The following is an 18156-nucleotide window of genomic DNA, read 5'->3' as shown; positions in this document are numbered from 1 at the left end:
ACATTCCATTATGCCACAGGTAGCACCAGTAAGTCCCTTAAAAAAAAAGGGGCCTTCATCAGATTATTATCTTAATCTTCATTTCCCCAGCATTACTGCCCAAGCTCTACCCCAATTACTTGTCCTAAGTGTACTGAGTTTACCCAAAGTTCTGGATCACAGTTTGAAATACTCCAGCAAAACAAAAAAAAAGTTTGTTCAGCGTTAAATATTTAGCCAAAACATTTCTTATACCGAAATCATTTCCACTTCAAGATTCAGGAATTGCAAAAGTATGTCCTCCCCTACCCCACTTTCAGATTATCACAATTCAGTTTGAAAGAAGGTAGTCTTGAAATACAGCAAACACCTTAACTGGAGGGGATCAGTAACAATTGAAGGATAAAGGGGCAGGAGGGAAAGTTTAATTTTAAAAGCTAGATTGTTTATTAACATATGACAAGATCAACTTCATAGATACTGTAATCATAGCTTTAAGAGATACTTTCAACTAGATCAAGAAATTCAATAGGAAAATTGAAAATAGGGGATCCATAAACTGCATGCAAATCAAAATTCCTGCATATCAAATCTTACCATTTTCAACTCTGATCGAATCATGGACATTTTGGCACAAAGTATTTTACAACTGCAGTTTAAAGATCACCTCCCTTGATACCACAAGTACATTGACAGAAGACATTGGACAAGTTAAACATTAATAATTGTATTTATACAACCGGGAGTGTAATTAACTCATACAATTTACACAGTCCAAGAAACAGACCACACAATTTTGACTAGGCACAAAGGAGTAAATTGTTATTGTCTGAAGCAGTGCAAGCAACAGCTACACAAATGCCCTTCTGGTTTTTAATCCAAGTTCAATCCCATTACATTAGAATTAATATTTTTAAGTTCAACTCCGTTATTAGCACAAAACCTGAAGTGCGTCTAATTCCTTACGTAAAGCGACCATGTGCTGGCAGTTGCAAAATTCAGATTCACAACTAGGATTTTGTTGGTTCATTTCATCCCATTCGTTAGTGAAAACATCATAGTATACACTCACCAGTGAAAACAAATTGTGAATTCTAAAGGAGGTAAATTAAGAAATTCACCAATTCTCTATGAACCAGAGTCATCTGCTGACAGGAAGAAAGATTCCGGGACTCCAATCAGACAATATGATGGCTGCTGCCACTCAAAATGGTTATTGCACTGCCAAGTCTCAACCTACACATTTCCTTTACATTCCTGGTTTACAGATTGGGATCAGATGGTGTCACAGGTTCCTTTTTTTGAGAGGCCGATTTAATGGAGTGCTTAACCACCCAAAAATGTTCAAGCACATCTTTCAAAGGTAGCCGTTGGTTTGGGTTATGCTTCAGCAGCATAGTGATCAGATCTTTTGCACCCTCCATTATAAAGGATGGAAATTTAAGGTCAACCTGAAAAGATAGAGCACAAAATAGTTTTAGTACCAGATGATGTAGGCACATTTAATCAATAATACATAACTACAATTTTGTTGGATTTATTAAACTGCTCAGCATTTCATTTTGTGCAAATTAATTTTCCTTATCCTGTCAAACTACCCAAAATACTGATAAGACAAGTAGTTCTAGATTGTAGCTTAGCACAAAATTGATGTGAGCATTTGAGAGTCTCAGAGGAAGAAAATTAATAAAGCCCAACACTGATCTTATGTAACCACATGCACCACCTTGGATATTCAACAAGTCAGTTTGCTAAACTTCTAGGTGAAGGATAGGAGATAGAAATACCTACCTCCATGTTATCATTTTTAGTTGGAAGGGGATGCAGGAAATTAAGAAAGTGTGGTTCTGTCAGCAATTAGTTAATTAGTGACTTTGTATATCAGGAAAATGAACATCGCATGTTTAAAGATGGTGATCACCTGGCCCTCAAATGCTTGAAGTTAATGCCTTTATTAGATTCAGATCCTACAAAATTAAAAATTTAAAACTAATTTCTAATCCTTACACACAGATGTAGATGTATCCCTGCTGAAAGCAAACTAGACTACGTCAGGACATTTGGTTCAGCTTAAATGATGAGCAATTTCTACTATAGAACAAATCTACAACAACAGTTGCAATGGAAACTTTGCACTTATCCAGGTAACTCACTTTAGAAATTCTCCGAAAGGTTTCTTGACGGTCTGCTGCTTCAAATGGAGGGTGACCTACTAAAAATTCGTAACAAAGAACACCTAGACTCCAAAGGTCAACCTTTTCATCGTGCATTTTCCCCTCAATCATCTCTGGTGGCAAATAATCCAGGGTACCACATAATGTTGCTCTTCTGTACAAATAAAAAACAAAACTGTTGAAAATACACATTCCAACATACTATTAAAATTTATTATTTCTAGTAGTAGTTAATTTTGACAGACTGCCTATGCAAAGTACATCTACTTCCAAAGACATTCAATAGAGGTATCACAAGGACTTGGGGAAAGTTATAGGTAATGTGGATATTAAAAAAAAATTGAATGAAGGATCAAAAAGGAACAGTTAAAATGGTATTTTAGAATGAAACAGTACAAGCTCCCTTGTGTTGGTGTTGGACTCACTTTTCACATGACCTAGATTTTGGTATGCAGGGACAATTTCAAGAGTTTGAAAATGACAATGAAAGACAAACAAACTTCAGAAAAGGATATCAACAAGTTGAAGTAGTGAGGTGATAGAAATGTAAGGCAGCATACAATAAAAAAGGGTACTAGTGGGAGACAGGGAGAAAGTTAGAGTTTTAGGGATGAGACTTTAGTTATGAAGAAAGGTTAGAAGATAGGACTGTTATTTTCCTTGGTCAGAAGACGAAGGACACTTTAAACAAGTTTACAAAATCTGAGGGCGTGGCCAAAGTAGATAGGGAGAATAACCACTTAGTTAAAAAAACTAAAAACTGGATTCAGTGTGTGTAGGGACAAGCACAAGAAAACAGCTCTATACAGAATGGTATTGAAAAATTGGAAGGAAATGGAGTCACCAACTGAAGCCTCAAGAATCATTTTCATCAATTACACAGAACACTCAAAACTATAAAGCTACATTACTAAAGTCCTGTGTAAAAGAAAGGGTCACTTGAAGATTTATAATCACTCCATCTTATTAGTTACCCAAACCTGGATCTGCAGGTTATTGCAGCCTTGACAGTGATTTTGCCCAAAACTTAGATTTAAACCAAGCAATTTCCTTCCTTGGTGTTTAGGATCAATTTTTCATCTACATTTCCAGCTTTTTTTTTTTAAATTTCTGCACTGAGGATTTGACGGGATAAAAAAGTTAATAGCTTGACATCAAATCAGCGAGTACTTCATTTGTAAGTCTTGGCTTTATCTTCCACAACGTTGAAACAGTCCCTGCGGACCAGAACCATATGCAAAGTAGGAATCATCTGAATTACTTCAAATGTTGAAAAGATTTCTGCTTCTATCACCCTTACAGGAAGAGTTAGATTCCTGCCTTTTTTTGGGGTGGGGGGCACAGGGAAGCAAGGAAAGTATTTTCTTCATATACTTTCCAAAACTTTTGCCCTTACCATGAAAGGTAAACTCCCTGGTCATTGATCCTTCCACCAACAGAAAAAGGTTTCCTCCTGTCTATTCCCTAGTCTTCTCTGCTAAAAAAAAAAAAGGACAGCAACAGTTTACCCAATCTCTTTTCATTAACTCTTCAAATTGAAGATCCTGGTAGATTTCCTTTTACATCTTCTCATGCAAATCACCTCCCTGCTATAATATGGATTCCAAACTGTCCACAGCTAGAGAATCTATACTATGTATTATGCAGTTTCATCACAACCTTCCTGCTCTTCAACTGTATGCCTTGGCTAAGAAAGGAGTTTACCCCATAGGCTTTCTTAGCCACCTTACCTACTTGTCCCACTACTTTCAGGAACCAGTGGACATGCACAAAGTGGTCATTCTTATTGCTCCAAGCTCCTACCAATCATTTTTTTTGCCCATTTGGCCTGCCCAAGTGCACACTTATCTGGATCGAATTCCAGTTGCCAGTGATCAGCCTATATCCTCCTATAATCCAAGGCTATCTTCACTATTTACTATCTCAAATTTTTATATCATCTGCAAACATTCTGATCAAACCTCCATTCAAGTAGGAATCAAAACACGCCATCAGAAAATGGGCCTCAATACAGATCCCTACAGAACTCACTGGCACAAGCTTCCAGTTAAAAATGCCCCTTAACATCTTGCTACCCAGCCAACTGAATCCAATTTATCTTTGCTGTTGATCTCACTAACTAAAGACCTTGAAGTCCAAGTAGACTAAAGATATTGCCCTCATTTGCTCAGGTGGTCACCTCTGAAAAATTGTATCAAGTTGGTCAAACATGAGCTCCCTTAAACCCATACTGACTGTTCTGGATTAATCCCTGCCTCTGCAAATGCAGAATAGTTCTGTTCAAGTTGATTCCAAAAGTTTCCTCGTTTATCCCATCCTCCCTTCTTGATTAGAGGTACCACATTTGCTGTCCTCCAGACCTGCTCCTGTGACCAGAGATCTATTGAAAGTTACCAGTGTCCCGCTATTTACTTGCCTGACTCAGCCTGGGATACATTTCATCCAGCCCAGGAGAGGAATCTAACCAGACCACATCAATTTTATATAATTAGCCCTTATATCTCTCAGGAAGTTGATTGTTTAACTCTAGGGGACCCACTTAAGAATGACACTAATATTTAGAGCAATTTATAAAGTTGCAGAAACTGAACTCAGGTCTGAAATGGTTATTCAAAGTTTAATGGATTGGTTTCTGATAAGTAATTACTTTTCTGCAGAGATATTGATGAAATAGATGAGCAAATGGCCACACTACCCAAGCTCAAAACACTGTTATACCACAATTAAATCATTTGGACTTTACAAGCATATCATGAAGTGTGAATAGTCCAGCCACTGAAGTGATGATCATTGCTGTATTATGTGGAAAGACTCAACTTTTTAGTTCACTTTAGCCCATTAAACATGCAAGATCATCTGCCAGAGAGTCTTCTTTGCCATCTACCCATAACTCACTTAACTATCCTCTACAACATGGCTTTCATTTGGAAGAAATCCTGTTACACACATCTCTCCATAACTACTTAACATTTCCAGTCATTGATCAGTACATAAGAATAATCTCTATTAAATGCTTGCCATCATCTCCCATTGAGGCCTACAACTAGATGCCCTTTCAATCCTAACTCCCAACTGACTTCATAGACAAAAAAGGTTTGGTGTGACATTATTGATTTTTGCTGATTATTAACACTAAAAAGATTCTTTTATCATATTGAATGTACTAATAAGTGAGTCAATGGGTGCAGAAAAGAAAAATCTATTGACTTAAATGTTTGATAGCATCTTTCTAAATCTATTTTTCATTTAGTATGAGTAACAGTGTAAGCATCAAAATTTGCTTCAAAACCAGAACTCATAGGAAAGAAAATCTTTAAATACATGATAGATATATGAACCCAAAATGGAATTCGTGCAGCTAAAAAAAAGTTGTTTAATAGAATCAGTACCTGGATGCTGGAGCATGCACAGACCATCCAAAATCTGCAATCTTCAGCTCTCCATTTGCTCCTAGTAATAAATTCTCTGGCTTAATATCTCTATGAATCACCTTCTTTGAATGACAGTATACAAGTGCATCAGCCAGCTCTGATATATACTGTAAAAAGGAAAAACATTACCAAGTCATTATGTAGTACTAACAGAGTCAACCCTAATGACTCATTGGTTGTGCTTACAGATACTCATTGCATTTTTAATGAGCTTACTCTAAAGAGCTTACCCCTCCAAACATTCACTCAAATTATATCTTTTGGTATTCGGTTTAATTCCTTAGAACTCCCTCTATTTCTTCTCCTATCTCGTTACTTGGGAGTACTTGAATGATGAACATTTAAAAAAGGTAACCATGTTCTGCTCTATTCTTTAAGCTGAAAGCCAAATTAATGCACACCTATTGTGTCTGTATGAAGTAGCACTCAGCTGCTGCAAGGTGTTAGAGTAAATCCTTCTGCTAGTTTAAACCAGACAAAAATCTCAATTTGCCTTGTAATCTGTAAAAGTGAGAGTGACAAAGAACTGTCAAATCCCACTATTTAAAGAAATTAACAATTTATTCTTTAATTCAAAAAAAAACTACTATCTACACTGTAATCCTCCTTTGTCTGTTCAGATTATCTACTTCCAACTCTACAACATACTGATTTGATAATCGGGGTGTAGGGGGGTTAAGATTTACAAAAAAAACTCAAATTTCAAAACCAATCAGCTGGGTTGATTCTCTGAATCTTCCTGGACATTTTTCTGGGTCTTATCTTCAGTCTTCTGCTGCACAGATTTCATATGAATCGGTACCTTTCAGAGACTGATTTTGCAGGCTGTTGTTGCTGCTCTTTGCCACACTGTTCAAAGTGCCTGGTTTTTATACCCCAAAGCAATCTGATTGTCTCATTAGTTTGATGTAATTAAAAACAGCAAAATTCAAATTTGCTTGACATTTGGTATCTTGAGGCATAATTTAAACTGGATTGGCCAAATTAAAAAGTTTGTTGTGTACCATAGCAACAGCTCAGCTAGTTGCTTCACAACCAAATGTTACATTTTTAAACTTTTTCAACACTTGTGCTCAAGTGCTTGCCAGCTTTAACTCTCGAAAAGGTACAGTACATGCTTACACCTTCATAAGAGTAATAATAAATATTATTGACATTTCAAAACCATACATGTCTTGAAGACACATCCCTGTACTTTGTTGCCTGAAACAGATGGAACCCATACTACAGAATAGGCTTAGGTTTAACTGCATTTCACGTTTTCCAGTGTAGTTTACTGAATAGCAGTGATTAATAAAAATTGCTAAAAATACTCAGGTTCAGCAATGTGTGCAGAATTAAACATTTAACTGTTCTCCATTTTCTTCAAACCCACTCAATACTTGCAGCATTCCAGCATCCATAATATGTTCCTTTCATTTTAATCTAATGGCACTCCATGCAAGTTTGTAATCACCACCCAAACTGGTTTCAAGCTATCAGAATAGGATAAGAATTTAAAAAAAGGACTAAGTATTTCAGCATTGCAAACTTCAAATGAATGAATAATGTAATGTAACTTGAATTGATAGAACAAATTGACCACGTTACCAGAAGAAAAATGGTCAGAAACAGGTGATATTCTTTTGCAAGCTGTTTCAGTTCACATGTCGAATGTGCATGATATCTTAGTGTCTATGACCAAAGAGTGTCTAACACTGGAGGAAAAGGTTGAATTGCTTAACTGTAACCCTGGTTTGGTTGATTCACATTGGACAGCAACACTGGATCACTTCCCAAGAGCAAATAATGATGTCATACCGTAGCACTTCGTCCATCGTCAAACTTTCCACATCGCTGCAGCTCTTTATAAAGTTCACCACGGGGAGCATACTCCAAGATCAAATAAACCCGAGAAGCATCATGAAAGTAACCAAATAGCCGTAAAATGTTAGGATGTCTGTGGAAAGAACAATAGATAAGTCACAATAGTTATGTAGCTTCTGAATATTAAAACAGTCACTTCTATAGAAAAGTCACTTCATACCAAGCCAAAATAAGGACAATGGTCTGAAATTTAGATAGAGCTCATCTTAAACCAGTCTTGGCTGTGTCAAAACATCAGCCCATTTCAAACAAATCTATCAAATCCATTAACTGGTTTACTTGACAAATATTGGAATGGGGCAGGTTCAGAAAGATTTCACATGTTTTCTCAGTGATGCTGCAAATCACACATTGAAATAGTGAAGGGTGGTAGGGTTTAAAGGCCTTTGAGATACTCTAGTTTAATTTTGAACAGTCAGGTCAGACAAACAGACTATGATTACGTCCTAGAAGAAAGAGAGCACTACAGATGCTAGAGATCAGTGTCGAAGAGTATGGGGCTGGAAAAGCACAACTGGTCAGGCAGCAGAGGAACAGAATTCACATTTCGAGTATAAGCCCTTCAGTGGGAATGAGGGGTGTGTGTGGGGGTGAAGAGGTAGGAATGAGATAGGTAGATGAATTTGGGAGTGAAGGGGATAGATCAGAGGACAGAGGAGCGGATAGGTGGGAAGGAAGATGGACAGGTAGGACAGTGCAGAGTTGGAGGGTTAGGATAAATTGAGGGGGAGGGGAAATCAGAATCCCTAGTGTGTAAACAGGCCCTTTGGCCCAAAACGTCTAGTGACCCTCCAAGGAGTATCAATGAAATGAGGAACCTCTACATCAGAGACAGGACACCAACTTGTGGAATGTTTCAGAATATCTGCACTAAAGCACCCCACTGCCCTGTGGCCAAACACTAACTTCCCCTCCCACTGCACCAAGGAAATGCAAATCCTGGGCCTCTTCTACTGCCAAACTGTAACCAGACACCTGGAGAAAGAATCTCATCTTTCACCTTGCAACCCTCCAATGGGATCAATGTGGATTTCCCTCCTACCCACCTTCCCCCAGATCGAACCTTCCAACTCTGCACTGCCCTCTTTAATTGTCCATTTTCTTTCCCACCATCTGCTGCACCCTCCTTTTCAACCTATCATTTTCACTCTCCCCTTCATCTACCTAATCACATCCCCAGGTACCTTCCCCTCAGCCCCACCCCATTTATCAGTCAGCCCCCTTGGGCCACAAGCCTCATTCATGATGAAGGGCTTATGCTCAAAACTATGATCTTCCTCAACTACAGATACTGAATCAAGAAATTGACCATAACAAATTGCTGGAGAAATTCAGCAATTCTAGCAGCATCTGTGGAGAGAAAGCAGAGTTAACATTAAGTCGAGTGACTCTTCTGAATGCAGTAGCATTTCAATTTGGATTGAAAGTTTGACCCCCATTTCTAACCAGTATTGACCACAGTGGAGAGGTTGCCACCTAAATTTAACAAGTCTATTTAAAAAAACAAAGCCATGCCACAGACAATTCTTCCTCCACCAGAAGTATAAATTTGTAATGTTTTAAAAAAAAAGTTGTTTTAGGTTAGGGAAACATTGCACATTTCAAGCATATTGTACTGTAGAGCTAAGCTTGGTCAAAATGATTAGGAAGAAAGCAGCAAGTTATTTTTAAGTTGAAGCAAAAGGTTGCCCAGTAAACACAAACCATCTAGAAGAATGCATTTTTAAAGTAGTTCAAATCACATCTAAACAACTGCATTCAAATGGTGAAATAGTTCAGGTGAAAACTTACTCCCAAAAATGGTAATTACTCAAATCAAAAGGAAAACAATTTTCTGTTGTATGTAGTCAACGAAGCTGCCAGTCCTCAGCTAGCATTTGCTAAGGACTGAAGACCCAAGTAACATATTTAGTATCTCCCATCACCACCATCATTACACTGTCCACTTCAAAAGTACAGTCCTGGCTTTCACTTTGAAAGAATGCTGACTGCTAACAATGTTGCCCAGTTAGAATCACTCTTAGATGCAAAATGCAAACAAACACTGAACAGTGCCATCAAGTGGTTGGCATAGATATGAAAGCATCAAAAAATATAGTTCTCAAACGGATGCATCAACTTTATGGAAATAGAAGCTGGCAGCCAATTAACAGCAAGTATTATCCCAGTTATGACATTTTTCTCTGGTTTTAGAGGTCACTGGTTGGGTTACTGCTGATCAGTGGATACCCTTCAGAATGAGGCCACAAGCTAGCTTCTACATAATGGGACTGTAGCAGGTGAAGGTTTTAGTTTTGACCAGCAATACTATTAGGAAAGGAATCCCAAGATTTTGATAAGCTACCCTGAAGGAACAGCAACACATTTCCAGGACAGGGTAGGAGGGGCTTGCAGCTGGTGTTCCATGTACAGAGGAATCTCAACTTATCCAAATATAAGATTATCTGATCAAGATCAAAGTCTCAAAAACATTACCTCAAAGCAGTAACGAATTCAGGTTACCTATACTGAAGAACAAGCAAAAAACAAAGAAACAAGCATCTGAGGCAACAGCAGCTGGATTTTTAAAAACACAAGGATTAGTTACACAGTCCTTTGCAAAAGTGCATGGTGTCACTTTACTGGGGTGCTCATGAAGAAAAAAAAAGTAGCAAAGCAAGCAGTGCTTCTGTCTTTCTGCTGCGACATGGAGTTCAGCAGAAACTGAAATGTCCTTATAAAATTGTAGAAGCTATTCGGGACCTTGCTTAATGCTGGAATTTCATATATTTAAGTGATAAGGGTTTAGTCCTTCTCAGTTTAACCTGCAATTTGTAGAATGCAGAGATTAGTTTAAATGGCAGACTTATCAAAATAGATTTAAACAAATTCTCCAGTAGAGCACAGCATTAGATCAGTATGGCTTCCCTTGTTTAAGGCCAAAATCGATTATCTGAACAAAATACTGCCAGCCCATCTAGTTTGGATAATCAAGGTTTCTCTGTATCTTTGTTCCTCTAGATAGGAGTGGTTAGTGGTTTGTGTTCATTTTCTGTCAAAGTTAATATCAGGATGTTGAGAATGGGTGGTAATGCCATTGAATTTCCAAGGGTCATGGTTAGAATTGCTCTTTGATTCAAGATGGTGCTGACACTGGGCAACTCTTTGCAAGCCCTCCATAGCAGCTCTTTTTCCTTGTTTCTTTTAATTATTCCACACTTTTAAAATCTAAATCTACAGTGTTCTCACCTTCTGTACAGCTAGATGTATGCTTTGCTCTAAGCCCCATGATGTGTCCTTGTTTGCTATGACATGCTGGCACTGCTCTTTTCGTTATATAGTACTTAGATACAATAAATCAAATTAAATTATACTTGTAGTAAGTTTTATTGCCATCCCAAGTCTGGATATTGTCCCAATTGTGCTACATTTGGACAAGAACTGCTTCAGTATTAGTCTGATCATAAAGATGTAATGTTTAGCACCAATCCAGTGACAAATATCCCTACTTCTGACAGAGATGAAAGATCAATGAAACCACTGAAGTTGGACCAGGACATTTACCAGAGGCATTTCTGCAGGGGTGCCCTGGAGCAAAGATGACCAACTAATAGCCACAACCATCTTCCAGTGAAATAAGTATGCCCCTCCTTTAGTTTGTTCTTTTCAAGCCAGAAGAAAAATATTTGTGTAATGCCAAAGTTAACATTTTATATTATGAATTTCCAATTAATATGTGGGAAACTGTACAAAAACACTACCAAAAACTAGCCACCCAACTTTTGTAAGTAACAGCCACCCCATTTCAAAATGGAGCAGGGGAATAGTGTAGGCACTGACCTTTCCTGGAGGTATTTCAGAAAATAAAAGTTTCAAATTAAAATAGGTCATTGAAAAAAAGACACTAGCTATCTCAAATTTAGGATATTAACCAGCAGCATGTAATTCACAGTTTCCTTGACACCTAATGTCAAGGAAATTATCTTGGCTGCTTTTCAAAACTCCAGCACAAATCAAACGTTAACTGAAAGCCATCAAACGAGCTGCAATACATTCAAGCTCCTAAAGCACGAAATAGCAATGCCAGTTACAAAGGAATACAATTTTGTCAACCTACATCTGTGGGCCAATATGTCCAATTTTAGACTGATTTTAAAGGTTAAAAAGGAAAGCAGCAATTTATTTTCCATACAAACAGCTATATGTAACTAAAGAGCTGGCCCAATCTTAAGTGGGCATTTGAATGTCCATACTGTATATAGCAGACAAATTTGCAGGCATATTTCTCTTATGAATGAACACCACACAAAAAAAATCATGAGAGTGTGTTTTGTGCTCACTATTTTCCTTACACCCCATTCTAACACCTCCACAAATAGTAACTTACCGAAGATGTGATTGTATTTCAACTTCTCTTCTGAGTTGGTGTTCCACACCAGCCTTCTCAAGTTGAGACTTAAAAAGCACTTTCAATGCCAGGATAAATCTGGACTGTCGTTCACGGGCCAAGTACACATTTCCAAATTTACCTTTCCCAAGTGGACGCCCAATTTCAAAGTCATCCAAACACCATTGCTTTCTATAAAAAGAAAATACATTGGATTGTTTTGGCATTTTCAGAAATAAAGAGGCCATGAAATATTGCATTCATTTCCAAAATAAGAATTTACCTAGCATCTCAGGATTAATAAATAAAATGTCCATAAAACAAAATCATTGTTTCATCAATGTACATCCAACCATATTTTCAAACCACAACTCTTAAGTCCAATTGAACTAAGCAGTGAAATTTGAGTACAACACATTTCTTAGGATATTAAGGAAAAAAAGACAATGTAGAAGGGGCCAAAATTCATTTCTCCCACTAGTAACCTATAGACATTACATTCATAGTAGAGCTTGATCATCATAATCTTCAGTTGGACAAGAGTATTTAGGTCAACATTTTAAATTAACCCAACAAAATTAGCAAGTCTAAGGGGCCCTAAATACTTAAAATAGACACTTATACTGACGCTGAAAGGAACTGGCTTTAATAGGAAGACCAACTCAACAAAGCGATCAAATAATCAGATCTGTCAACTTATGATTGACACTGGAAACAAAGGCGAGAGATGGGGGCTTTAAAATTAGGTGGAGAGATGAATATTGGTAAGGGAATTGATGGAGGGGAAGTTTTTCCAGGATAGTAAATTCAAAGAGAAGTGTTGAGATTAAAAAAAGTTACCAACTCACTTCTTTTTCTTTTCACTTGTACTATGACAATCTGTTGATGCACTCGTAGTCTTTCCTATTTAATAAAACAAAAATTTACAAAGCTGTCAACAGACAATCCATAGCCAGAAACTTCCTTTTAGAAAAAGATAGTCAAAAATTAGATTCTGGTTCCCTTTTAGTTTGTGGAAAAAAAACACCTTTCCTGTTACTTATGCACATATCCTCAAGTAACTTCAGTAATTAATCTGCTCTACGTTACACACACCAAAATTCAGACTTCATCAATTCTGTTCAAAAGTGCAATTAAAGACCAGAGTACCAATTTTGAAAAAATAATGTTTACCCATTTTGAAAATGGCAAAAGCTTGTGCTTTATAACCATATCCAGAGTTATCCGGTCATGGTTTATATTCTAACATGCCCATCCCTTCTCTTTCTCAGAAGACTAAATGCTTGGAGTGAAGGCATTGTAGAGTAAGAGAAATCAGTTGGTTAAAACAAAATCAAATCGAAACACATTGATGCAATTTAATGGCTTTTGTTCAATTAACTCAGAAGATAAGAAAAGATAGCACAGTTGAGATGTTTTTGACATCAAACCTATCCACGACAATAGGGAAAACATGAGATGAGAGTTTGTGCCGATAAGTTTAACTCAGTCACCAATCTTCTAGAATTTTAAAGTCAGTTTAAAAAGCCAGTTAAAAAGACATGCCAAGCAATAGTTGCCATTGCATGTAAACCAGAAGATAATAATTCTCTTGGGCTACAAACTATAAATAGCAGCAACTATTGTTTGTTGTTAAACAATCTTGTGGTTAAAAGTTCTACACAACTATCACCACTGGAACTCAGGTGCCAAAGTCTGGTCTTTAAGTGACAAAATTTCTCACCCCTAACATAACCAAAGATCAAACTCCCAGTTCTTCCCTCCTTTTTCAAATTACAAATTCAAAAGTTGGAATAATTGGGTTTAAAACTAGCTTTAATGTACAGAGGGTGATGCATTATTATGTATGCCTACTACATTTTGGGATGAGGCTTGGATGGAACACTAATTTGTTTTCCTACACTGCAGTGGTGAGGAGATGGCTTAGTGGTATTATTACTAGACTATTAACCCAAAAACTCAGTGTTCGGGGCCTTGCATATTATTAAAATTAAATTTTAAAAATCTGGAATTAAGAGTTACTGATGACCATGAAACCAGCAATTGTTGGATAACTCATTGCGCTCACTAATGACCTTCACCACCTGGTCTGGTCAACATGTGACTCCAGACCCACAGCAATGTGGTTGAACCAACTGCCTCCTGAAACGGACAAGCAAGACACTCAATTGTATCAAATTGCTAAAGTCTTGAAAAGAAATGCAGTTGGACAGACAACCTAGGCATCATAAAGCATGAAGAAATAGCATTATCAATCCTGTGAAATGTTCCTTAGTAATAGCTGGGGGCTAGCACCAAAACTAGGAGAGCTGTCTCAGACTAGTCAAACAACAGCTTGACTGAGTCAGTCATATGCAGAACACCACCCGAAACATCCCAGCCACCACCATCACAATCCCTGATACATGCCCTGTCCCACTGGTAGGGACATCAGAAGTGGCAGCAGTGCTATGAACAGTTGGGAGTTGCACTGGGAATTCTCACCACTCCATGAAGTCCCATAGAAACCTCCTGGTGATAAATGTACTTCTTTCCACGGATGAATCGGTACTCAGTGTTGAGCAATATTGACAAAGCAATGTGGGTGGCAAGGAAAAGAAAATATACTCTGGACAGGGGATTTCAATGTCCCCTATCAAAGCGTCTTGGCAGTAGCACTACTGACCTAAGATCCTAAAGGACATAGCAACTACACTGGCTCTGTGGCAGGTGGGGAAAGAGAACCAATAGGAGAAAAACAATTGGCCTTTTCCTCACTAGTCTACTGACATCTGTTTACTAATACGGTCAGAATGTCGTAAGAGTGATCACCTTATGAGAGCAATATTCTACCTCACATTGAGAATACTCTTGTGTAGAGTGGCACTTTCACTGTGCTAAATAGGACAGACTTCAAATTGACCTAACAACTCAAGATAGAGTGTTCATGAAGCGCTGTGGACCAATAACCGCAAGATTATACCCAACACAATCTGTAAACTCAGCTTGACATATCCCCCACTATCACAAAGCCAGGGATCAGATGGTCAGAGACAAGGAATACTGCAGCAAGTAACTCACTTGTTTTTCCAAAGTCTATCCACCATCTATAAGTCAGGAGTGCAATGGATTACTCCCAACTTGCATGGATGAGTGCAGCTCTAACAGCACTCTAGAAACTGGACACCATCCAGGACAAAAGCAGCACATTAAATTGACATCTCATTTGCTCCCAGACACTCAGTAACAGTGGTAATGATTAACAAGATGCACGACAGAAATTCCCAAAGATCCTTAGACATTACCCTCAAAACCCACAACCACTTCCAACCAAAAAGGATATGACAGCAGATATGTGGAAACACTACCTGCAAACTACCCTCCAAGCCACTCACTATTCTGTCCTAGAAATGTCACCTTTCCTTCATAGTCACTAGGTCAAAATCCTAGAATTCCTTCTCACATGACATGGTGGGTCAACCTACAACAGACTGCAGCAATTCAAGACAGCAGCTCACCACTACCTTCAAGGGCAACAATTATGGGCAATAAATGCTGGTCAGCACAAAAGCAACAGCTTGTGGTATTATCACTGGTCTGTTAATCTGGAGATGCAGATGGTGTTCTGGGAACCCAGATTCGAATTCAACCATCTGTTGTGGTGGGATTTGAATTCACGAGAGATTGGCAATTAATCCAATGATCTAATTATGACCATGAATTCATTGCCAATTGTCACTAATGCCCTTGAGGGAAGGAAACTGGCATCCTTAACTGGTCTGAGCTACATGCGACACCCGACCTACAAAGTGGGATTGACTCACCTGTCCTCTGGGCAATAAAGAGTTTTCAAAATAAAATAAAGCAAGACAGACCATCAAACAGAAGACTAAGTCAGGGTGGGGCAGGGGGTGAAGCAAGACAGATTCACAAATAGGAAATATCAGAAGTCAGAGTGTGGTGCTGGAAAAGCATAGCAGGTCAGATAGTATTCAGGGAGCAGGAGAATCTGTTTGGGGCATAAGCCCTTCATCATCCCTGATAAGGGCTTTTGCCTGAAATGCAGATTCTTGTGCTCCCTGACCTACTGTGTTTTTCTAGCACCACAACACAACTAGTCTCCAGCAACTGCAGTCCTCACTTTCACCTAATTCCAGAAGTTAGTAGATTCAAATTTATCACAATGTTTCAGCCACTTGTGAATATGTCATCTATCAATGACCACACATTATCTTCAGATATTTCTGATGAAATCTTTGATGTAAGCTTAGAAGGCCAGAGCTCATTGGGCTACCGTATCCAAACTTAGGAATAAGTAATTTTATAATTTACTACCTGAAACATGAATTAATATATTGATTGACATCTGTATCTTGGACTTCTGGAGATAACACTGCAAGTGCAACATTTCCTGGCTGCAGCCAAAGAACACAAACTGCTAGATTGGAGTCATGTAATCTACATCTTCAGAATGGTCACATGACAGTTTGTTGGGGTAATAAAGCTACTAGATTTGAACAAAGCCAGAGAAATAACTTGCCTGAATCATAGACTGAAGGCATTAAGTGAAGGAGAATAAAGTTGAGCTGCAAACCCACCAGGAAAAAGTGGATTTCTAAGGTGAATTCAGAATCTACCACTGCAATCTCCTAAAAAACCAGATCAATTTATGGCTGGCTGAGCCAAGACCACACAACCTCCAAAGTCACTTTTACACATCGGCTTCAGTTACAGTCCAACATGTGGGACAATCTGGAGGAATGATTATGTTGCAATCTGAATTATCCTAAGTACTTCAGAACTGCAGAGTTTTGTACTACCCTTATGGTAGAATGGGAGGTTATTGGCAGTTAGTGAAATAGGTTAGTGAGTAAAATTAGGGCGCACGGTATTGGGGGCAAAGTACTAGATTGGATAGAGAATTGGTTGGCTAATAGGAAACAAAGGGTAGGATTAACGGCTCCATTTCAGAATGGCAGGCAGTGACCAGTGGGGTACCGCAGGGATCCGTGCTGGGACCGCAGCTTTTTACAATATATGTAAGTGATATAGAAGATGGTATCAGCAATAACATTAGCAAATTTGCTGATGATACAAAGCTGGGTGGTAGGGTGAAATGTGATGAGGATGTTAGGAGATTACAGGGTGACCTGGACAAGTTAGGTGAGTGGGCAGATGCATGACAGATGCAGTTTAATGTGGATAAATGTCTGGTTATCCACTTTGGTGGCAAGAACAGGAAGGCAGATTACTCAATGGTATCAAATTAGGTAAAGGGGCTGTTCAGAGATCTGGGTGTTCTTGTCCACCAGTCAATGAAGGCAAGTATGCAGGTACAGCAGGTCGTGAAGAAGGCTAATAGCATGCTGGCCTTCATAACAAGAGGAATTGAGTATAGAAGCAAAGGGGTGCTTCTGCAGCTGTACAGGGCCCTGGTGAGTACCTGGAGTACTGTGTACAGTTCTGGTCTCCAAATTTGAGGAAAGACATTCTAGCTATTGAGGGAGTGCAGTGTAGGTTCACGAGGTCAATTCCTGGAATGGCAGGATTGCCTTACACGGAAAGGCTGAAGTGACTGGGCTTGTATACCCTTGAGTTTAGAAGACTGAGGGGATCTGATTGAAACGTATAGGATTATGAAAGGATTGGACACTCTGGCAGGAGGAAACATATTTCCGCTGATGGGGGAGTGCCGAACCAGAGGACACAACTTAAAAATACGCGATAGACCATTTAGGACAGATGAGGAGAAACTTCCTCACCCGGAGAGTGGTGGCTGTGTGGAATGCTCTGCCCCAGAGGGCAGTGGAGGCCCAGTCTCTGGATTCATTTAAGAAAGAATTGGATAGAGCTCTCAAAGATAGTGGAATCAAGGGTTATGGAGATAAGGCTGGAACAGGATACTGATTAGGAATGATTAGCCATGATCATATTGAATGGCGGTGCAGGCTCGAAGGGCTGAATGGCCTACTCCTGCATCTATTGTCTATTACCCTCCTTCATGCTACGTATGACTAGTTAGCAGAGCGTTCCATCTTCATTCAGATTCTCATTGCCTCTACTTTTGCTTTTATCCATGTGGACACCAGTCCTTCTTGAAGGGGTCAGGCCCGAAATGTTGATTCTCTTGCTCCTTGGATGCTGCCTGACCTGCTGCGCTTTTCCAGCAACACATTTTCAACCATGTGGTGATGTCAAGTCACACCTCCCTTCTGTAGCTTGGTTTTTTAAGCCAAATCTGTGGCTGTGATCATAGCAGAGAACCTTGATGCAACAAAGGGCTAGTCAGCTGTTGCATTTACTGCTACTATTGACAAATCTTGGTTCTATAATGCAGAGCCACATAGATACTGTAACAAGT

At 38.8% G+C, this 18156-nt stretch overlaps 1 protein-coding gene across 3 annotated transcripts in view; it reads right to left on the bottom strand.

Moving 5' to 3' along the window:
* Positions 1-402: 402 nt before the first annotated feature.
* LOC140463189 (aurora kinase C-like) overlaps positions 403-18156 on the bottom strand; it is a 29090-nt gene continuing 11336 nt past the window's right edge. For all 3 annotated transcript variants that reach the window (XM_072556977.1, XM_072556978.1, XM_072556979.1), the window contains exons 4-9: positions 12665-12719; positions 11817-12008; positions 7385-7523; positions 5543-5691; positions 2133-2307; positions 403-1430 (exon numbers count right to left, since the gene is read on the bottom strand). In XM_072556977.1, the coding sequence (XP_072413078.1) occupies positions 1242-1430; positions 2133-2307; positions 5543-5691; positions 7385-7523; positions 11817-12008; positions 12665-12719 (899 nt within the window). In that variant the 3' untranslated portion in view covers positions 403-1241. The remainder of the gene's footprint in view (positions 1431-2132; positions 2308-5542; positions 5692-7384; positions 7524-11816; positions 12009-12664; positions 12720-18156) is intronic.

This window comes from Chiloscyllium punctatum, chromosome 37, assembly GCF_047496795.1.
Source record: "Chiloscyllium punctatum isolate Juve2018m chromosome 37, sChiPun1.3, whole genome shotgun sequence".
NCBI lineage: Eukaryota > Metazoa > Chordata > Chondrichthyes > Orectolobiformes > Hemiscylliidae > Chiloscyllium > Chiloscyllium punctatum.
The sequence above is the reverse complement of the archived record's forward strand: the minus strand, read 5'-3'. Positions and strand labels throughout refer to the sequence as shown.